Source organism: Suricata suricatta, chromosome 12, assembly GCF_006229205.1.
Source record: "Suricata suricatta isolate VVHF042 chromosome 12, meerkat_22Aug2017_6uvM2_HiC, whole genome shotgun sequence".
Taxonomy (NCBI): domain Eukaryota; kingdom Metazoa; phylum Chordata; class Mammalia; order Carnivora; family Herpestidae; genus Suricata; species Suricata suricatta.
Genome location: NC_043711.1, coordinates 55,878,593 through 55,900,616, shown reverse-complemented (window position 1 = coordinate 55,900,616; position 22,024 = coordinate 55,878,593). Strand labels below are relative to the sequence as shown.

At 56.4% G+C, this 22,024-nt stretch overlaps 1 protein-coding gene across 3 annotated transcripts; it reads left to right on the top strand.

Annotated features, from left to right (window-relative positions):
• Nucleotides 1-60: 60 nt before the first annotated feature.
• TPRA1 (transmembrane protein adipocyte associated 1) lies at nt 61-17,674 on the top strand. 3 transcript variants are annotated; one of them, XM_029917773.1, is made up of 12 exons: nt 3,880-4,068; nt 4,305-4,597; nt 11,100-11,241; nt 11,379-11,511; nt 14,016-14,102; nt 14,193-14,265; nt 14,381-14,460; nt 15,087-15,197; nt 15,334-15,394; nt 15,550-15,652; nt 15,768-15,848; nt 17,029-17,674. In XM_029917773.1, exons 3-12 carry the CDS (start codon nt 11,117-11,119, stop codon nt 17,270-17,272), a joined length of 1,098 nt encoding a protein of 365 aa, XP_029773633.1. In that variant the 5' UTR covers nt 3,880-4,068; nt 4,305-4,597; nt 11,100-11,116; the 3' UTR covers nt 17,273-17,674. The 3 variants fall into 3 exon arrangements, with proteins under 3 accessions (XP_029773635.1, XP_029773634.1, XP_029773633.1); XM_029917775.1 differs by lacking the exons at nt 3,880-4,068; nt 4,305-4,597 and adding an exon at nt 61-82; XM_029917774.1 differs by lacking the exon at nt 4,305-4,597 and having other exon boundaries at nt 3,879-4,068.
• Nucleotides 17,675-22,024: the final 4,350 nt, after the last annotated feature.

The window sequence follows — 22,024 nt, the reverse complement described above, 5'->3', positions numbered from 1 at the left end:
TCTCCAGTTACAGGCACCTCGAGCTAGAGCAGGTGCCTTGGTGAGCACGACGGTGCAGAAGCATCTCTGGATGGAACACAGTGTAGGTGCAAGTGAAATGATAAGGACTTGGAAATATCCCAGCGATTTTTAGGAGAAAGAATCGATCGGCATTGGGTATTGAGGACAGGCAAAAGGGAGGCACCGAAGATGGCACCAGGATTCTGGTTTAGGAGACTAGGTGGATGATGGCTGGCACCACCTCTGGGATGGAGAGCTCAGAGGGAAGACAGATTTGGGGGCAAAGTGGATGTTTGTTTCTGGCTGTGTTGAACATGGGCCTTGAGTGGAGATATCCAGGTGGTCATTCAGTGCTCAGGTCTGGAGCTGCAGAGGGAGTTTGAGCTGCAGCCATAGATTGTCTTGAGAGTGGTTGGGCAATCCAGAGAGTGAGTGTGGTGAGAAGAGAAGGCCGTTGGGACTTGGGAAACCCTAACAGGTAGGAGGCACCAGCAAAGGACTCTGGGGAGGAGATGGGATCCTGGGAGGTGCTGGGGAAAAGCCAGAGAAGAGACAATGGATGGGACTGTATAAGTTATCTATGGCCTCATAGCAAATATTCTGGAATCCAGCAGCTTAAAGCAAAGACCGTGTATTATGGAAGTGTCTAGGAGTCTGGGATCTGGCTGTGGCTTAGCTGGGTGTTTCTGCCTTAAGGCCCTTCACAGCGCTGCTGTCAAGGTGCTAGTGGGGGCCTCAGTCCCCTCAGGAAGGCTCAGCTTGGGAAAGATCCACCTCCAAGCTGCCTCATGGCAAGAATCAGTTCCTCCCAGACTGTTGGATGAGGACTCGATTTCACACTGGCTCCTGGGTGAAGGTCTCCGAACTTCCCTGCCTCTCCGTAGGACGTCTCACAACATGGCTGCTGGCGTTGCTCACAGCAACTGCACTAGAGGGTGCAGGAGACCCTGTGAGACATCTGATAAAGAGCCAGCTCATTTTCCATCCAGCTTAGCCTTTTTCCTCTGCCAGCTGGCCCTGGGGGACCTCGGAATAGGTCATGGGCATGAATGAGGGAGAGGCGCTGGTGTGGCAGGGGCAGATCACAACAGATCACTTATCATCTGCTGGGCCCACCTGAATTTACCACTTAGCGAGCATCATAGAGCCCACTTCATTAGGGGCAGCTCTAGCCTTATGGTCTCTGACTGTCCCCTAGTTAGCTCTGCTAGGGGCCAGCTGTTCAGACCACTGAACTCCCCGGCCCCCACCTGTCTTCACAGAGTTTATCTTCCACCTTCGGAAGCACCTACGTCTTATAGAAGGCTTCCTTCCCTTGTTACTTCTTGTTCAGCCAGCCAAATTTAGGAGGATGTCATTGCAATGCTCTGTCAAATGGCCAGATGACCAGGGCCCTTCGGACAACATGACAAAGGTGGGAGAGACCGGGGGCAAAACCATAAATGTGAATGGCTGTCCTTCTCTGGGAATGTCAATGGTTCCTGATGTGAGTGGTCAAATAGCAGGCCAGCCTCTGAGTCCCTGAGGCCTTGCTGATCCATCCTGGCAATGCCACCGGCACAGAAGCTGAAATTGGGGCTACTGTTTGCTTGAGTTTGTCGAAATCCACTGCCATTTCTGTGTTTTTTAAGGATCAGACTGATGAATTAAATAGGGGTAGGATGGGGTCCATCCCCTAGGTCTCCATGGGTAGCACTAATCTCTACATTTCCCCTGCCAGGTGATATTGGGTTTTTTTTTTAACTTATTATCTTGGCTGAGACAGGTGGGTAGGAGGCAAGTTTCAGGGGCTTTCACTTGACCTTCACCTCTGAGAAAACTCACACAGACCAAGGAACCATCGTGGGCATTCTGTCAACTACTGAGTACGTCCAATCCAGAGATCTGTTCAGCCTTCCTGGCTGCCCCTTTGGCCTCGATAGCTATAGGACAATTGTACAGACTTTTCCTCTGACAGCTGAGCCCTGTCACTAGTTCCTTTTTAAAAATTATTTATTTTTTAATATCTTTAGTTTTGAGAGAGAGAGAGACAGAGCACAAGCAGGGGAGGGGCAGAGAGACAGGGAGACACAGAATCTGAAACAGGCTCCAGGCTCTGAGCTGTCAGCACAGAGCCCGACATGGGGCTCAAACCTACAAACTGTGAGATCATGACCTGAGCCAAAGTTGGATGCTCAACAGACTGAGCCACCCAGGTGCCCCGATGTTTTTAGATTTCCATTGCTTTTGGGGATCCCAGGTCTGTAGCAACCATGGCCTAGAGAGGATGACCACCCCTGTAGGACAAGGAACAGAACTTGAGAGGCTCATCTCTGTCACACTACCAGTATTTGACCTTTGCTGATGCCACACTCTGTCCTGTATGTAGGAGATACCACAGTGAACGAGCCCCTGATTCTGCTCTAAAGAGGAGGGCATGAAATAGATACCCTGAGTTATTCCACAAATGAAACCCTGTGGAAACCTACACGAAAGGCCCAAAACTCAGAGTATAGACTGCAGACTTGTGCATTGCAATGATAACAGCAGACTCCCTGCCGGAAACTGTACTTTTGTCTTATACACACACACACACACAAAGATGGAGGGTAGTCTTTTTTGGCCTGGTCACAGATAATCTGTTTCTTCTTCCTGGAACATGGTAGGAGGGAAGTTTCCTGCCCCACCCCCTCCCATCCCCTGGAGGTGAGGGGTGTTCTAGGACTTGTGTTTGTCAGTTAATGTGAGCAGTGCTGTTCTTGGCTTCCTGGCAACCCTAGGAATTGACCTTGACTCCCATAGCCCATTCAGGAAGGCAGGCATCAGCCTGGGCACAGCCCCTCCTGGCTACCAAAGAAAGTGTGCACACAGATCACAGTCCAGGCTGGGAAAGTCCCAGACAAACTGAATCCCAAATGATCACAAGGTGGTGACTTCCTCACCTTCTCCTGTTTTAGAGCAACGGGGGCCATCTCATTTCAGCCCAACTGCGAAGTGGCCATCTTATCACTGGGTGTGTGTCTTGAGGGTCCTGTAACAAGTGGGTGTCTACAACTTGCACCCGTCACTGAGTCAGCCTCAATATATTGCAAGAAAAGTGACAAACGTGGTTTTGTCCTTGTGACACTGACATTCTAAGTGGAGGGTGGCTAATGAACTAGGAAGCAAGTAAATGAAGATAAGCATGTCAGAGAGATGGTGCCCGGAAGGAAATAAACAGGCATTATGTGAGACACTGCACAGCTTCTTTAGCTAGGGTGTCAAGGAGGTCATGTGACAAGGAGCCAGCCAGCCAGGACAGATGGAAAGAGCAAGAGGCAGGGGCAAGTTTGGTGTATTTAAGGAAGAGAAACAGAAAGCACGGTGGCTTGAACACGCTGAATGAGGAGAGGATGGGTGGGAGATGCTGATTCAGACGCAGGGGGTGGGGACCAGACCACGCAGGGTAAGCTTGAGGATAGCCAAGAGTGAACACGGCAAAGATGTCAGGAGCCCAAAGATGGGGCAATCAGGGGAGGCTTCCCAGAGGAGATTCCCTGAAGAGTTGTTGAGGTTAGAGGTGAGAGGAGGGGCAGTTCAAATCCGGGCGTCTTGGCTTTGGTGCTTACTAGTTGTATGGCTTTGGGCAAGTTATTTGGGCAAGTCTCTAAGCCGCAGGTTCCTCCTCTGAAAAGGAGGCTAATAATAACCACCCTGCACGGTTGTTGTGAAAATCAGTGCCTGAAACCCGGATGGTGCTCAATAATGCCAGGGCGCTTTGATGGTGAACGTAGAAGCGGCTTGGCGAGCTGGGGAAACGCGGCGTTCCGGAGGAGGGGGAGGGGCTGTCCCTACCCTTCCTTCCTCAGCCAGGTGACCAAAGGTCACCAGGCAGGACTGCCGCGGCGGGGCGCCGGAGGCGGCTTTACGCGACGGGGCGGTCCACGGAGGCTCCTCCCTGGATGGCCGGCCGCGTCCGGGCCCCTTGGGAAGAGGGCTGGCTGGAGTGAGTGGGTCTGTTGACAGCTGCTGACAGCTGACAGGCACAGGGGGGGCCGAGAAGTGGCAGCGTCCTCAGTCCTCGGGTCCGTGATCCTGGCAGCCTTCGGGGTGAGATACGAAGCAGCTTCCCCTATCCCGAAACTGCTTCCTTCCCCCCAACAACCCCCGCAATGCCCTCTTGCTGTCTCTTTAAGAGATCAGCAGGTCGCCCCGCCTCTTAGGGATCTGATTGGCCTCTTCCGCAGTTTGCGCCCTCTCTTTGATGTAGCTCCATTTCTATAGGCTACTGGGGGCTGGGAGGCGGGCCTGAGTGCTATAAGTAGGGGCTATGGCTGTTTTCGCAGTTTTGGCTGAACGGAAAAGGACGCGCCTGCGTTTTGGTTCGCCGCTGCCAGGAAGGACTGCGTGGTGTTCTGGGGCCGGTGGGCCCGGAGCGCCAACCGCGTTTCCCCTTTCCCGCCGATCTCCCATTTCCGCGGACCCGGCTGCCCCCGCCTCTTGCGCGACGTTCCCTGGCCCCGCTGCCTGCCGGGGGCGCCGGAGGCCGGAGTCCCGGGGCCTGGACGGGTCTGCGCACCCTGCGTTGGTGGATGAGTGGCCCGGGCGGCGGGGCCTGAGCAGGGCCCGGGACCCGCAGGTAAGGAGGGGACCCTCTCCCCTTTCCCGCGACACCTGGAGGGGGAGCCCCACCGCTGCCCGTCCGGAAGCCCTGCCGCGGAGCTGGGCGCCCCTTCCCTCTGCGGTGCCTGGGACCACCGCTCCAGGGACGCCTCCCGGCCCCCGCCGCACCTACAGTCCCTTTCTGCCAGGGAGCTCCCATAGCCCGGGTGCACATAGTGACTCCTCGCGACAGCTGCGGGAGAGCGGGGAGCTGATCGGGACCCCCACCCTCATCCCCACAGCTGGACCTGGGGCCCACCTGTCGCCGCCCCTTCCCCCCGGAATGACCCCTTCCCGCTTAGGGCACAGCCTTAGAGGACTCCCTTGGGGAAGTTTCAAAGGGCCAGGGGCCCCTGGGTGAGGACTCTCGATATGAGGGGACGGAGAATTGGGAGGCCCGTAGAGATAGAGGGGATGGGACCACAGAGCTCTCTTGGGAGGGAGAGTGAGCACACACAGCTGCACGATGCCCAGCGCGGCCGTCGAACCGGGCTGGTGGACCCTGTGGCTTGAGGCTGTGTAGGAGGAAATCTAGGCCAGGTGGCCCCGCAGGTGGGACCGCCTGGGAGGAGGCTCAGAGACTGTTCTGGGACTGGAGGAAGGAGGGTGCAGAGTGACTTTTGCCTCCTGCCTCTGTAGTCGGCTGGGCTGTGGGGTCCTCCCCAGCAATTCGTCCCCAGCTCCCCAGAAGGGCTTGGCGGCACTTTGTTGGAGATTCATCTGTCCAGGTTATGGCATTTTGTTGAGAACTTACTCTGTGCCAGGCGCTATTCTAGGGGATTGGGTCACGAGCACTGGCCTGGGCAGCCAGTAAACACACAAACACGCAGCTAGGGCCACTTCACAAGCAGCGCTCTGAGGAAGTGATGATGTAGGAGAGTGGCAAGCACAAAGGCCCTGGGGTAGGAGGAAGCTTAGCAGCTTGGAGAACAGGAGAACTAGAGAAGTAGAGAATGGAAAGGAAAGAGGCGGAGCAACAGGCAGAGGTCACATCAGGTTGGGCTTTGAAGGATGAGGAACGGGGCCCAGGGCTCCCTATCTCCCTGGGGGCTCCTGCCTGGGCTGCTAGCAGTATGTCTTGGACAGTGTCCACCTCCCCCACCCCCAAGGACAAAAGGTAAGGGGTTGGCCTCTCTCCTCCGGAGCCTTCCTATTTTGTTTTGGTTCCAGGGTTTAGAAGCTCCAGGCATCAGAAGCACTAAGGGGCATTTGAGCAATGCCCTAAGGTTTTCCATCCAGCCCTGGTCAATCCCAATGCACAGATGGGAACACTGAGGCCCAGAGAAGGCAAGATTCTATCTAGGGGCTCAAGCAGGTCTGGCACTGCATGACTAGAGCCAACCTGGCATCCTGTCCCATAGGCTGGCCATAGAGGGAGGGAGGGAATGGAGGCCCAAGCGGTTAGTGGGAAGATGGCCTCTGGAATGTTAACAAGGTCAGGAAGTCCCTCCCAGGTGGAGGAAACAGTCTGTCCCAGTTTCCCTGGTCTAGAGAGGCTTGGGGTTGCCTTAGGTCACTCGGCATCCCAGGAAGTCCTCCAGGCTGGGCTCCCCGCTCCTTGCCCCTGCTCTCAGCCAGCCTTCCCACCATCTCCTGTCCTGCGTCCCATTAGCCCCCGTTTCCTGAGCCGGCAGACCCCTTCCTTTTCGGGCACCACCAAGACTTCTGCCTCCAAGGCTAGGAGCTCGCCCATGGTGGGGGGAGGAGAATGTAGGGCCAGGGACTCACCCCTCTGTGCCTCTCCTTTCCCCCTCCGTACAATGGGTACAGTGTAGTCCCCTCTCGTTGAGAGACTGCTGTGACAGTTAAGTGGGTCACCAATGTAAAGCCGTGTGTCTCCAGCAACCTTTGTTGTTGCTTCATTTCTCATCTTTGACACGGAGTGGCGATCCTGGGATGGCCAATGGCCTCCTAACCCAGCTGTGGTTCTCTGACCAGCAGAGCCACAGGCATCACCTAGGACCATGTTAGCCACAAAGACTGTCACAGCCGGGGCCCCGGCCCTCGGATCAGAATCTGCATGTGCACAGCCCTCAAGGTCGGAGAAGCACAGCTCTAGGTAAAACTTTCCGTCTACATGGAGAAATCAATGCCCGGACAGGAGCACTTGGCAAATTGCCGCTTGAGGGTCTCGGCACCAGAGACAGATAACCTGGCAGGCGGCTCGCTGGTCCTGAGCTTTGAACGGTGGGGATAATAGTTCCCTTGCAGGGCTGGGAGGGCTCAGCAAGTGTTCCGAGCTGTCTGGTGGAGTCCAGGGGCACTGGTGAGGGGAGAGCGGTCGATACTCTTTGTTACTCCAGACCCCATAGCCAGCAGCACTTTGAAAGGAGCCCTTAGACTTGGAACACCCCCAAGCCCTCCTCCGGGGGGGGGGGGACAAGCAGCAATTACCTGTGTGACCTTTTGTAGGACTACTTCTCTGTTCATGTTTGATCCTCACAGCAATGTTGTTGGGTATTATCGTCCCTGTGACACTCAGAGAGGAGAAATGATGCACCCAGGGTCACACAGCAAGGACATGGTGGGGCCAGAAGTGCAACCTGCATCTGCCCAGCTCTGTAACATGTGAAGGTTTTGGGTAGGAAATTCAAAAAATCAGACTCAACCAGACCTAAGCAGAAGAGAGGAGTTTATTGGGTTTATAACGCAACAGAAAGTCCAGGGAGGGCGAACTTCAGGTGTGGCTAGATCCAGGGGCTCCAATGAGGTTGTTCTGTCTCCTGGATGTATTCCCATCCATCTCTCTTTCAGCAGAAAGCCTATCTGTACAATTATAGCAAGAGTCTCAGATTCTCATTGGTCAGGGCAGCGGAGCATCCCGACCGGCTGGGCTTAGATCACATGCACGTTCCTCAGAGCCGTGAAGGGGTGGAGTCAGCTGTACCTAAACTTCCTGGACAGAGACTGGGGAAACTGAGGTCCCCCCCCAGGAAAACGGGGTGCTGAACAGGCAAAACCAAGTGTTACCTCCCCCTTTAGACTCTCTATCCGGCTCTTCTTGCTTCTTGGCCCCATTTATCGCCACTGGGACTCTCACCGCTGCACAAGGGGTGGCTGCCGGGAGCTTGGCCTGCTGTCCGGGCCTGCTCCTCTTGGGGCTGCTTAACACCCTGCGTCCTCGGCCAGAGCTGGTGTCAGGCTGCTGGGAACAGAAGCTTGCTTCACAGGTAGTGGTAAGTGGGGCGGAGGGGCTGCAGCATCTCCCTCCTTCAACTGCAGTCACTTAAAAGTCATCTTCTCAGGTCATGAGAAGTCTGGGGACAGTATACCCCTCCCCCCATCACGTGCCCTGGCCTAAACTAGCCACTGGCAAGGAGGATACCCTTCTTGACTTTGACCAGAGCCTCCCGCCTTCAGGGCACCATTGGCAAAGGCAAGGATGATTCTTCCTTTGGTGGCCTGTCCCGCATGTTGCGGGACCTATGGCAGCCTTGGCCCCTGTCCATGAAACATCATAGCACCCCACCCCCATTGCCCCTTTTATCAAACCAGGGCACCCCTGCACACGGCTCAGGTATCCGGTACATTCTACCAGTCCAGACCCCAAAGCCACTGGCTTCTGCAGTACTTGAGATTCAGCCTGTGGCCCAGGGGAGGGGTCCCCGCCTGTTCAACAGAGCGGCATGGAGGGGGCCTGGAATGGAATGACAGCCAGGGAGAAGGGAGCACATGAACAGCATTGGCCTTGTCATTAGCCAGTGGCTCAGGCCAGAGGCCACCACATCCTTGCTCTCTTCCCTCGTTCCCTCCCTGGGTCAGGTGGGCCCTCCCCTCCCAAAGGTATCGCAAGTCCCCCCACCCCACCCCACCGCAGGCATGCCCTCCCAGGGCCCCCCACACTGCCCCTGCTCCAGTCCATTTTCCACGGCAGCCTCAGCGGTCCTCTGCCCACGGAAAGGGGACCCTGTCACCTGCCACTGTGACACCCTTCTCACTGCATTTAGAATGAAATCGCATTGCACATGGCCATGTGGCCTCCTGTGGCCTGGCCCACCAGCCTTTCTGATCTCACCTCTGCCCGCACTGGCCTGCCCTTTGCCCTTTGGACAGGCCAGCCTGTTCATATCTCACGGCATTTGCGTTCGTTGTTGTCTCTCAGGTATGCTCTTTGTCCTGATTTTTCCAAGTCTTATTCCTTCTCAGTTATTTAGATCTTGTGCAAGTATCACCTTGTCTGACAACCCGGTCCAAAGCTACACCTCTTTATATTCATTGGGATCCTGTCTTAGCTCTTGAAACAAAGGTCAAGACAACAAGATAGAAGATGATTCCTGCATAATGCATGACAGTCTGCATGCCAGCTGTCCAGGATATGCATGGAGGCCTGTTGGGTCTGGGACCCAGATGCTTTTTCTTACGGCTCCCTCCTCAAGCCATGTCTTCTGTCTCGTGGTGTAAGAGGGCTGTTGTTGCTCCTGCCACCATATCCGTATTCCAGGCTGTAGGAAAGGAGAAGTGCCTGGCCTGCGATTGACAAACTCATCAAATTAACTGCTCGTTTCTGATTGGATAAAGCTTGGTCGTGGGGCCATGCCAGTGGCAAGGGAAGCCCTGAAAACTGTCATTGTTCTGGGAAACCTTGTGTGAGCTAAGGGCTCCAATGCTAAAGGGACTGGTGGATGCTGGGGACCCTGGTAGTGTCTACTGTGTCACCTGTTGTTCCATTCTACTCCTCTGTTTTCTTCCCTTAGCGTTTGTCTCTAGGAGAAGTTTGCTGCTTAACACGGTGTTCCTGCCAGCTGGCTGCCTCTCCTTCTAGAATGAAGGGGAGGTGTGGCCCTGCACCTAGATTCTTCCTTGGCTCGCAGTAGGCACGCTGCTGCTACTTTCTTTTGACCTACTCTGTGTCAGGCATAGGTCTTCCCTGTTGGTTTGGCCTCGAGTTGCCAATGGAGATGTGATCGCAGAGTCAGCGAGTGGCCTGTTGGAGAGAAGGATGAAGGGAGACAGTCTCAGCCCACCTGCCTCAGTCCCCTCTCCCTTTCAGCCAGAGGCAGTGCTCACACCGCATGGCCTGGATAGATAGCAGGGGTGTCCCAGTATCCCCTCCAGCCCTCGCCGTGACCCAGCGTTGTTCACGGCCACCAATCCCTGCTAACGGGGTGCCAAGCATCCTGGGCTGCCCCTCGCTTAGTGCAAGACCTGTGCTCTCGATGTGTGAATAGAATGCATCTTTTCTAATTTTTGAAAACTTCCTGACATGTAACCCATAATCTGTGCAGAAAAGCACACACATCCTTGGTGGGTGACTCAGTGAATTATGACACGGTGAGCACGCCCATGAACCCACCTCCCGGATCAAGGGCCGGAGGCCGGTGTTTCTCCCCAACCACTGTGCCCTCCGTCCCCACAAAGGTGACCCTCACCCACATCGTTGCATGGGGTCTGACAGCATGTCTGTACTCGCAGCCGACTCTGCCCAGCACCATATCAGTGGGGCCCTTTCATATTACTGATTATTTTTTTTTAACATTTGTTTATTATTGAGAAATAGAGAGAGACAGAGTGTGAGCAGGGGCATAGAGAGAGGGAGACACAGAATCCAAAGCAGGCTTCAGGCTCTGAGCTAGCTGTCAGAACAGAACCCAACGTGGGGCTCAAACCTACTAACCGTGAGATCATGACCTGAGCTGAAGTCATACGCCTAACCAACTGAGCCACCCGGGCGTCTCCAGGCTGGAGTTATAACCTGTCATTCGGATGCGCTTGGCTGTGGGCCCACCTGCCTACCCAGTTTTCCCCAGCAGCCTCCTTTCCTGCCCGTGCACACACAGCACCCCCCACAGGACCTCTCTCCCTCCCTCCCCTTCTTCACCTGGACACTTCCTGTGCATCTTCCCTAAACAGTGCATGGCCCCCTGAGATTTGCATCCACCTTTCCAGGGTGGCAGGACCATGGTCCACCTGAGGGGTGCCCGATGCCCCACTCTGATGTTCAGTGGTTGTGTGATTGCTTCGAGGTCAGCTCTGCATCTGTGCCGAGGGAGGAAGTACAGCTCATGGACTCCAGGACCACACGTGTGTGGCTGTGTGTAGCTCATAGGAGGCATCTGAGTCACTTACTCAGCCTCATGGGGTGGATGTCACCCTCACCCGCATTGCAGGGACAGGACGCAGCAGGCACAGAGGGGACAAGAGCCCTGGCTCCTAGCCCCTCTGCGATCGGTCTGTCCCTGGGGTCCCCGGGATTGGGGGCATGAACTGAGGTCATGCCAGTAGCTTGCCCTGCTGTCCCAGCCTCGCAGTAAGGCTCTCACTGGGGTGTCACTCACTGTTGGGATAACCGGCCCCCTGTCTGGGGCTTGTGCTGTGCCCTGTGCAGGAGCCATGCCTGGCCCTCTGCCTGTGGGGTGGGGGGCTGTCCAGGGGCCCACTGTAGGCAGACCACTTGGGTTCCACCGGGGACCTGAGACCAGAGACCCAGGGCCCCACGACCCTTGCGCTGCTCACTTGGGGGCTTTCACTCCCTCCTGCAGAGCCAGCTGCTGGCAGGATGGACGCCCTGGAGGAGGCGATGGGGGCCAATGGGAGCACAGCCCCTCCCGCGCCGATGGCACCCAACATCAGTGTGCCACACCGCTGTCTGCTGCTGCTCTATGAGGATATTGGCACCTCCAGGTGAGGCCCCGCAGGTGAGGGGGTGTCCTGCGCGTGTGTGCATGTGTGCATGTGACGGGCTGTAGGTGCATGTGACGGGCTGCGGGCGGGGAGGGGCAGAGCGCTCCCAGGCAGCGGGCTTCTGTACCCACCTGCAGGGTCCGGTACTGGGACCTCCTGCTGCTTGTCCCCAACGTGCTGTTCTTCAGCTTCCTGCTTTGGAAGCTTCCGTTCGCTCGAGCCAAGATCCGCATCACCTCCAGCCCCATTTTTATCACCTTCTATATCCTGGTGAGTTCGATCCACCCCCAAGAGTGTCCTTTAAAGAGGGAATTCCTAAGGAAAGGCAGCTCCAGAGGAGGCTGGAAGCAGAGGATAAACACTTGTCATCAGGACTCTGTGTCTCCGCGTCGCTGCCCTCCTCTGGCCTTATCATGGATGTGCGCTCCCTGCCTGGCGTCAGAGAGAGCCTGGAGCCACTGTGAGCTAACACCCCGCCGATGCCGGGGCAAGAGGGTTTCTTTACCGGTGGTGCCAGTGGGGACCAGGGATTCCCTCTGACCCGCCCACCTTGGGTCCCTGCGTGTCCCCGAGCCAACCACTGTGACCAGCAGGGAAGGGGCACTTTGGAGCTGGGGTGTGGGGTCAACTCAGCCAGACCATGTGGACTGAAGAGGGTGTTGGTCCCTGAGAGAACAGTGGGGAATCATTAGCAGAGGGAAAGGAAATAGATACTAGCTGGGGGAAAATGCCCTGAGCAACCTCCATCTGTGTGTCTGTCCAGCTAGCCAGCCACACACTTTGTGAGACCTCTTTGGAGCAGACTTCCTGTCTGTTGGGCAAACTTGAATTCTCATCAGTCAGTGGTCTTGGTGTGGGCCGCCTCGGGAGAGGTAGCCGGGCTCTGGTTGAGAAGGCAGCCCCAGGTACAAGCCTCAGGTGTGGGCCCCCGGTGCGGGTTCCAGGGGCTGGCCCCAGGTGCGGGTTCCAGGTGTGAACCCCAGGTGTGAGTCCCAAGTGCGGCCCCAGGTGCTCCCCGGTCCCCATCTTTGTGGCCTGGGTCAGAGCTTCCCAGGCAGAGGAGTTGCCAGCAGGCAGGCAGGAGCAGGGGGAGGCCATGTGGAACCCCGGAGGCCATTGGTGGAAGCCCCAGGGGTTGCTGGCTGACTGGAGCCCCCTCCTCTGTGAGGCGGTAGTGGGCAGGGATGGGCATTGAGCCCTGCTTTCTTCTGTCTCCTGCTGACTCTCTGACTCATTACTACATTTATCCAACAGCGAAGCACTTACTTAAAGCATCACTTACCGATGCCCTCTCTGGGGAAGCAAGCTGGAAGAAGGGACCCAGGGCTAGTGCCCAGGAGCACAAAGCAGTGACAGTGTACTCAGCACTGCCCTCTTATTCCTGGGGACTCTGTTCTAGAAAGCTCAGGAGACAGTGGTGAGAGTTGACTCAAGCTATCTCTGAACCCCAGCTGGGCTGAATGACCTCGTAATGGTGGCTTGGCCTCTTTGTGCCTTAGTGCCCTCCTTCTCACATCATGTGTGCTGGATCTGCTTTACCTTGGGGCACTCCTGTGAGCACTGAAGAAGACCGTGGGAGCTTGGCATACAGTAGACGCACAGTGGTTTGTTCCCTCTACAGCCTGCCCTTAAGGGCTGCCAGCCTCCCCGAGGCTTTGACATGGTTTTGGGGCACAAAGGATAGACTGTGTATGTATCTGGACTCTTCTTTTTCTTAGGTTTGTTTATTTTGAGAGAGAGAGAGAGAACGCGTTTGTGTGTGGCAGGAAGTGGGGAGGGACAGAGAGAAAGGGAGAGAGAATCCCAAGTAGGCTCCTCACTGTCCACGTAGATCTAGACTTGGGGCGCAAACCCACGAACTGCGAGATCATGACCTGAGCGGAAGCCATGATTCTAATGCAACTGACAGGGCTACCCGGGCACCTGTGTACCTGGACCTGTTCATGTATATCCGAAAACCAAAGTTAAACTCACCGAGGCTGGAGACAATGTATTGACAAGCTACTGACTGAGAAACTGACAAGCTTCCTTTCCCAGTGGCTACACCTGACGTCCTGGGTGTGCCTTTCACTAGGCTCCCTTGGGTTCCCCCCACCCATCCCCAAATCAGGGAATGGCACATGCTGAATGCACAGCCCTGCATTACAGGCCAGTCCCTGGAGTCAGCAGGGGTGCGGTCAGTCCCCCTGAACCATGTGAGCCGCAGGGAGAAGAAGGAGGCTGTTGCCAAAAGGGAGGAATCCTGGGCTGACAAAATCCACAAACGCTGAGCATAGGCACTTTTGCAGAACCTGCCAGTGCAGCAGCCTTCCCTAAGCTCTGATATCTCTCCCCTGCACCCTTCTATCCCCCCATGACTTGGAAATGAAACCGCCAATATGACAGTGCCAGCGGCCAGTGTGTGCCTAGCCCTCACTGGGTGCCATGCATCCTTCCTCTATGTGTATTTACCCCCTTGCTCCTCCCAGCCATCAAATACAGTATGTGCTAGTTTTACCCCCATTTCATAGATGAAGAAACTGAGGTACAGAGGCAGGAGGCAGCGGGGCTCCCCCATGTCACCCCTACTAACCTTTCTAAGGCTGCCGGTGTAGCCAGGAAACTGAGGCTGAAGAGGGAAGGGCTGGGCCTGAGGCCACCAGCAGTGGAGGACCTCACCACCCCCTGCACCCCACCCCTGAGATCGAAGGCTCCTGCCGAGGTGGGGTGTGGAGTCATGATCCCAGAGGTCTTGTCCCCTGACCCCGTAATGTCACCCCGCTCTCGCCTTCTAGGTGTTCGTGGTGGCGCTGGTGGGCATCGCCCGGGCCGTGGTGTCCATGACCGTCAGCACCTCGGACGCGGCCACTGTTGCTGATAAGGTGTGGCCGGGCCTGCTGACAAGGGTGAGGGGGGGACCCTGAGGGGGCACTGGGTCCCCCAGGCTGACGCTCTGCCCACTCTGTGTCCAGATCCTGTGGGAGATTACCCGCTTCTTCCTGTTGGCCATCGAGCTGAGTGTGGTCATCCTGGGCCTTGCCTTTGGTGCGTGTGTGGCTGGAGCCAGTGCTCTCCCTGTCCCTCCCTAGCGGGCGCCAACCCTACCACGGCCAGGGTCACGGGGCTGGCTCCCGCTCACTGCCCAGCGCGTCTCTTCCAGGCCACCTGGAGAGCAAGTCAAGCATCAAGCGGGTGCTGGCCATCACCACGGTGCTGTCCCTAGCCTACTCTGTCACCCAGGTAAGAGGAGAGGTGGGGCAGGTGCAGCTAGGAGGGCTCCCTGGAGAAGGCCAGGCGAGCCAAGGGCCACACGCCCTCTGCCTCCTGAGTCTGGGTCAGGGTTTGAATGTTTATCAAATACAGTGTTCTCAAACTTAAATGTGCCTCCGGAATCACTTGGGGTGCTTGTTAACAAGGCAGGTTCTGCCCCCACTTCTGATCCCACCAGTAGGTTGGGGCAGGGGGACAGGGAGGAGGCCCAGAGCCTGCTGTTGGAAGCAGCAGCCCAGGTAGGGAACATACGGGTTTGCAGACCAGCCTGAGAGCTGTACACGTAGACATTCTGTTCTTAGATCTGACGGGGCCTACCTCTTGCCCAGTTCTGTCCCCCATCCTGCAGCTGGGCCTATTCTGGGCATTGGAGCGAGGTGGGCAGGGAGCAGGTGGGCAGGTAGTGGGCAGGCAGGGGGTGGGGCTGGCAGGAAGCAGGGCGAAGCCAGAGGGCAGTCTAGAGCAGGGAACTCTGAGGGCCAGCCTGGGGAGCTGGGCCTGGTGGAGAACTCCGGGTGTGTCGTAGAAGGGGGCCCCCCAGGGAGGGGGCTTCCCAGGTAGCTGAGACTGAGACCCTCCCTTGACTGCCCCTGCAGGGGACGCTGGAGATCTTGTACCCTGATGCCCACCTGTCGGCTGAGGACTTCAACATCTACGGCCACGGGGGCCGCCAGTTCTGGCTGGTCAGCTCCTGCTTCTTCTTCCTGGTGAGGCCGAGGGCGCGCTCCCCCTTTCCTGGGCCTCAGCATCCTGGGGAGGGCCAGAGGAGCCTCAGAGCGTGAGGCGGAGGTCTCGGTCCTGGTGTCCCCCAGCGTCCTTCTCAGCCCTGCTCCTTCTCCACAGGTCTACTCTCTGGTGGTCATTCTCCCCAAGACCCCGCTGAAGGAGCGCATCTCCCTGCCTTGTGAGCAGCTGGTGGGCGGCTGTGGGACAGGGCTGGGTCCCGGGGTGGGGGTGTTCCGGAGGGGTCTCAGGTGACACCCTGGGGATGAGGGCTGGAGGTAAGGGCAGGGCCTCACGGCCCCTGTCTCACCCCGCCCCCGCCCCCCCCCCCCCCAGCCCGGAGGAGTTTCTACGTGTACGCAGGCATCCTGGCGCTGCTCAACTTGCTGCAGGGGCTGGGAAGCGCGCTGCTCGGCGCCAACATCATGGAGGGGCTCTGGTAGGTGGGGGCGGGGTGGGGGCAGCCTGGCAAGGGTGGGGTGGGGGAAAAGGGAGGCCAACCGAGGTCCCACCCAGAGGAGGCCCCTTCCTGACCCGTGTCTTCTGTCCCCCAGCTGTGTCGATGCCACCACATTTCTCTACTTCAGCTTCTTTGCGCCCCTCATCTACGTGGCCTTCCTCCGGGGCTTCTTTGGGTGAGTCTTCCCACCGGGATGGGGGGGCGGTGTGGGTCAGGCGTGTGGGACAGGGGTGGTAGGCAGTCACCTGATCGCCACCCAGCACCCGGTGGTTTGAGGGCCGTGAGCTCCGCCACGTGGCTGCTAGCAGAACTGCGCCTACAGCTTGATGCGCATGCGCATCGGCAGCTGCCGGGTCCTGAGCCTCCCCCCTCCCAGTGCAGGCTAGGATTCCAGGCAGGACCGTGCTGATGAAGTGTGTATCTATAAACCTACACATGCACACGTGCATACACATACACATATAATATATGTGTATATGTTACATATTATATATACAACACACAGACACATATACTCTCCCTACAAGAGAGCGGTTCTTCACTTGTTCACTTGCTTTTCACTCTACATTAGCTCGTTCTTTCAGCAAGCGTTCAAGCCAGACACATCAGGGAACAGGAGACACAAGTCACCCCGTGGCAGATTCAAGCCGGGAGTGGCTGGGGAGACGTATAAGGTTGGGGGAGGCTGGCATGTAGTGGCACATAGGGTGGATGCACTGTGGCACCCGTGTGAGGGAAATGGGAGGCTGAGGACATGTGGGATGGAGGCTTAGACCCGGGGCCTCTAATGTGGCCGAAGGGCTGGCGTTGTGCCCCGCCTGCTGGGTGTGAGGAAATGGTAGGGCGTCAGAGGGGGTAGAGCCAGGAGAGGGCGTCGGAGGTGGCGGGGGCCAGATAAGACTCCAGCCCGGCCCTGGTCTGTGGGGCACCTTGCACACGTATTTGTCTCTCTGGCCCCAGGCTCCTCTTTGTAAATTGGGGGCAGCAGTCCCCCCTCAGAGTTATCTTGATGATTGAGAGACTGGGTAAATTCAAAGTGGGAGGTCACAAAGCTGGTGTTTGCTGAGCATCTCGGGGCCACGTTCGCCTCTGCATACCCTCTGCTGAGAGCCTCGTGAGGTCTGAACTGTTGTACAGAAATGGGCACAGAAGTCCTTGCCCGAGCTCACACACGGGCTGAGTTTTAAAAAAAGTCCCATCAGACTCTGGACTGCAGGCCTTGGGGTTTTCCCAGGGTGGCAGCTGGACAACCATACACATGTTTCATTCCCTGGCCGAAGGCCTTAGTGCCCAGAGAAGGAAGCCTTTCCTGACCATACAATGGGGCTCCCGGGCCCCTCTGTCCTCCCCACCAGCTCGGAGCCCAAGATCCTCTTCTCCTATAAATGCCAAGTAGATGAGACCGAGGAACCGGATGTGCACCTGCCCCAGCCCTACGCAGTGGCCCGGCGCGAGGGGCTGGAGGCAGTGGGGGCCGCCAGTACCCAGTTCGACTCCGCTGGGGGGATGGCCTACCTGGACGACGTCGCCTCCATGCCCTGCCACACTGGTAGCATCAACAGCACGGACAGCGAGCGCTGGAAGGCTATCAATGCCTGAGTGTGGCCACAGGGCAGACCAGAGACAAGGCCAGGGCGTGCAAAGTCCATGGGGCAGGGGGACGAGCCTGCAGGAACTTGCATGGGCGGTAGCCCCGTGCAGGCTCTGTCCAGCCCTCTGCGTGCCCACTTGCCTTTGGTCACCTCTGTTCTAGCTAGGGGGCCACCTCCCCCTACCACCTGCCCTCACCCTGCTCGGCGACGTGGCCTAGCCTCCGATCTCCCAGGGCCTGCCGAGGGCATCTCCTTTCTCCAAAGCCTGTGCACCCGTCACCGGTCTGGCCTTCCTCAGCCCTCTGCCCCCTCTCCATGGCACTTTGGCCTCAGAGCCCATTCTGGCGGGCAGGCTGAAGCGTGTATATTTTCTTGAGCTATTTTTTAATAAAAAACAAAAGGAGCAGAAGGCCCAGGCCAGTTCCTTTCTGGGGCCCAAGGGCTGGGCTGAGAACCTGTGAGGCGCAGAGGTCTGGGCAGGCCCTGCATCCCAGGCCTGGGGGCTCTGGGCTCCTTGGTGTGCTCCGTCAAGGGACACGGCCAGCATACAGGCTGGCTGCTGGAGAAGTGGAGGAAATCGGAAACCAGGGTTCCCGGCACTGGGCCCCTTTGTGAGCAGAGGAGACGGATATGAGACAAGAATCCTGGCTCTGTGAGCCGTTGGGTCCCCACCCTGCTGGGGAGCGAGGGGTTTGGGACAAGCTGCGGGCCCCATCCTTTCTCTGCTATTGCCCTGCCATCTCGGACCGGAGGCTTTCTCACCCCCGCCTCCAGCTCAGCATCTGTAAAATGGGGATGAAGAGGCCTGTCTCCAAGGGGTTCACACCTGAGTCTGGCCCTGTCTTCAGGCAGCTGGAGAGAAAGGGAGTTGTCAGTTATGTGACTCCCACTGCCAGAGAGGAGGGCTCAATGGGGCCCCTGGGTGCTGAGAGCCCAGCACCTGCCTGCTGTGGCAGCCCTCTTTCATGGGAGGACAGCCAGGGCACCGGCTATGGGGCCAATGTGCCCAGATCTAGGGTGCAAAGGGCCGTCTATGGTCGCAAAGGCACAGCCAGGGCCCCAGTGGGACCAGGGGGTTGCCAGGAGGTTCCTTCCACAGCTTTCCTGGAAGCCTGGTGGGGGCAGGGGAGGAAGCCTGCAGGGTTTCCCCGAGCAGGGCAAGTGTTGGGGCAGCGGGACCAGACAGTCGAACCCAGAGCTGTGTTCAGCATCCGTAGCCTTAGACTCCTGTGCCATCTGAGATGCCCGACTGGCAGCCGGGGCTGGCTCGGTGTGGTGACAGAGCAAACAGTCGTGTCAACAGGGAGGCACCAACAGAAGGAAAGAGAGAAGGTTTATTGTCCTGATCTTAAAAGTTTGTGTTTGAATAGGTAAAATATGTACATGGCAAACAAAACAAAACAAAACAATGAAACACACAAAACCTCAGGCAGTGCAGGGAGGTGTCCAGTGGGGCATGACTCCTCCCTCCCTTGACTTTCAGCTCCCGTGTCCCTTTCCCCAGAAGCACCACCCAGGCCTGAGCTTCACTGGCTTCCAGAGGCCCCCATATGTGTCCACACATGTGTGTGTCTCTTACCCCGGTTTTGGGACCGTAGACGTTCTGTCTGTAGGTTTTTTCCTCCCTGATGCTTGATCTCAGGATCATTCCGCATCAGACGCTGGGGAGGGCTGTTTCACTCCGGCAGCTGTGTACCTTACGGATCTATGACAATTTATGTAACCAGTCCCCTGGGGTTGGAGTTTCGTTCCTGATATATTTTGCAACAACAGCACAGTGGCAAAAATCCTTATAAATATGCTTTTGGTAACTCGTGCAAGTGGAATTACTGGAGCACAGTCTTAATTGGTTTTAATTAGTCTTACGGTTTTCTGGAAGAGACTAATAGCCGTCCTCCAATACGTGTCCTCCTTTTCTCCCATTGTAAAAAAGAAAAAAATCCCTGAGGTTTTTTAAAGCTGCATACACAGCATCCTGGAATAAGACTACATTTTCCTGCGGTCCTTGCAGGTGGGCGTGGCCACGTGAGTACGTTCTGGCCAATGGGATGCAGGCACGCACACAACTTCCTTATAGGGAGGCTAGGCTCTGTTCCTTTCTGCCAACTGCGATGTGGTTGCAGTGGCTGGCGTTGCAGCAGCCATTTGAGTCATAGAGTATCTTGGTAATGGAAGCCTCTCCAGGATTGAAGGAGCCCATGTCCTGACACTGGTACATCTGTAATAGCCATGAGAACCATGAGATCATGACCTGAGGCAAAGTTAGACGCTTAACCGACTCAGGCGCCCCTTGAGATTTCTTTTTGAATATGAGGGAGAAATAAATGTCTGCTTTGTTTAAGCCACTTTGGATTTTTCTCTTATAGTTGAGCCTCATCTGAAGTAGCACACTCTTCAAAGAGGCTATATGAGTTTTCACTCCTCCCAGCCCCGCCTCACTGACACTGTGCGCTGTTCAAATGTTTGATCTTCCTGAAAAGCCCTGCTCGCTCCTGTTCTGCCAGGATCACTTTCTACATGGTGTGTCTGGATAGTAACAAACATGCCAAAGAGTGACCAGAATGTGAGGAATTCTGGAAGTCTTACAGTGATGAAATTCACCCCATGTGGCCCAAGTGCTAGTCCTACCTCTGCTCATGAGGTGTGGACCTTGGGCGAATCAGGTCTTCTCTCTGACGCTCAGTTTCCTCATAGTGACTCAGGGTATCAGGTGACTGGTTGCCACCCAACACCCACCTTCCTTCCCTTGGGAGCCACACCCTGATGTTTTGTGGTTTGGTGAAGCACCCAGGTGTGAGGTGACATTCCTTGGCCCTTGCAGTCACTCATGTGACTCAGTTCTGGTCAGTGGGATGTTATTGGAAGTATGAGAGACTTTACCAGGGACTGCTTAGGGGAGGGGACTCAGCTGGGGGATGTCCTCTTAGTCCTGCCTTTCTCCTTCCTGCTTCCTGCAAGGCTGGGGCCATGTGTCGGTAGCCATCTTGGATATAGAGGCAATGTTGGGAAGCCATCCAGAGGATTCTCAAACAGACCAAACAAGTCCTGTCCCTGTTGATGGTACTGCTTTTGTACCAGCTTTGGACGGCCACCAAATGGCCACCAACAGGCTTCCTTCACGTGAGAGACAGAAACTATCTTGTTTACAGCAGACTTGGTCCTGGTGGAAATACGTGAGCGTCAAAACGTGCTCCTCCAGGCACCAACAGATCACTTGCAGGAAACAGGACAATATTTTAACCAACTGAGCCACCCAGGCTCCCTATGGAAACAGGACAATATTTTGAGATACTAATTGTGTTTTTTCCTTCTTGAACTTCATTTTCTTTTCCCTTCTGGGTCAGTGGGACTTGGGTCTTGTCCTCCCTTGCTCAGGGAAGTCTTTCCCCTCCCCCCTCCCCCCCAGATGGTGGATGACCTCCTGACTCTGTCCCGGATGCCTTGGGTTACAAAAGACAGCAGGAGCTTGTGGAAAAAAGCAGGTGGGGATTCCCTGGGGAGTCAGGTCTATGTGTCCCTGAGCGTTGAGGACCAGGTGTGGGTAAGGCCGGGCTCCAGACAAGATGGCACCTTCGTGAGCTTAGGGAGGGAGACCCTGGGCACTGGGGTCTCCAAGCCCGAGTGATACGGACACCACAGGGTTCTGAGATCTACAGGTGCCTGTGGCCTGGAGCACTGTTACCCAGTGGGAACAGGTGGGAACATGTGATCAGTGGTGTGGCCTCTTGGGGCTGCCGTGAGACAAATATGGCAGGCTGGGGGGCTGAAATGATAGATGTTTACTTCTCACAGTTCTGAGATCAAGGTGCCCGAAGACTTGGTGTCTCCTTGGCCCCTCTCCTTGGCCCCTCTCCTTGGCGTGCTCGCTGTGTCCTCAGATGGCCTTTCCTCTGTGCACGCGCATCCCCGACATCTCTCTGTGTGCCCACATTTCCTCTTATCAGGACATCAGTCAGGTGGTGTAGGGCCCACTCCAGTGGCTTTATTTTACCTTAATCGGTTCTTAAAGTCCTTGTCTCCAAATACAGTCGCCTTCCAAGGTGCTGGGTGTTAAGGCTTCACCATGGGAATTTGAGGGGGGACACAATCCAGCCCATTACAAATGGCACTAAAGCTTCTCTCCCTCTGACATCCTGACACCGTACTGGAGCTAGGGAACCTGACTGGATCCACGGACCACACAGAAAGGCCCCGAGCATGACAGAGGTGAAATCTTCCACCTACTCAACAGAATCGGGCCAAGTAGGAAATTAAGGAACCTTCTAGAAAGTCACTTGTACGTTTGTGGACTGGGATTCGCTGTATTTGTGTGTGTGTATGTGTGTGTGGTCGCTTGAGGATTGCCCACACCTTCTGCTTCTCTCCCTTCTGGACACACCTATAGGATTATTGTACTTCCGTGTCCCCTTTAGGGAGAGGGGTAATGCCGCAGGACTTTGATCAGTGAAACGTGAGCAGAAGTACCACATGTCATTTCTGGGTCAAAGCATTTAACTGCTAGCACGTTACTCTGTGCTGGCGCAGTAATGGTGAGAGCCTACGTCCAGACAGAGCCCATGTCAGCCGGAGTCCCTGAGGGACCCCAGCTCCTCTGCTAAACTGCACTGGATATGTAGCCAGAACAAGAAGCCTTGTCCTTTAAGCTGCTAAGATCAGAGGCCATGTGTTAAGGCAGCAGATCCTAGCACGGTGCCCTGCACTTGCTCCCTGACATGCCTGGCACTGTGTCTGCACGTGGTCTGCCCAGAGAGAACCCTCC

Coding starts and splice junctions, on each gene's coding strand:
- TPRA1 (XM_029917775.1), top strand. CDS start 11,117: ATGGACGCCCTGGAGGAGGCGATGGGGGCCAATGGGAGCACAGCCCCT. Junction 15,198..15,333: donor GCTCCTGCTTCTTCTTCCTG/GTGAGGCCGAGG, acceptor CCTTCTCCACAG/GTCTACTCTCTGGTGGTCAT. Junction 15,653..15,767: donor AACATCATGGAGGGGCTCTG/GTAGGTGGGGGC, acceptor TCTGTCCCCCAG/CTGTGTCGATGCCACCACAT.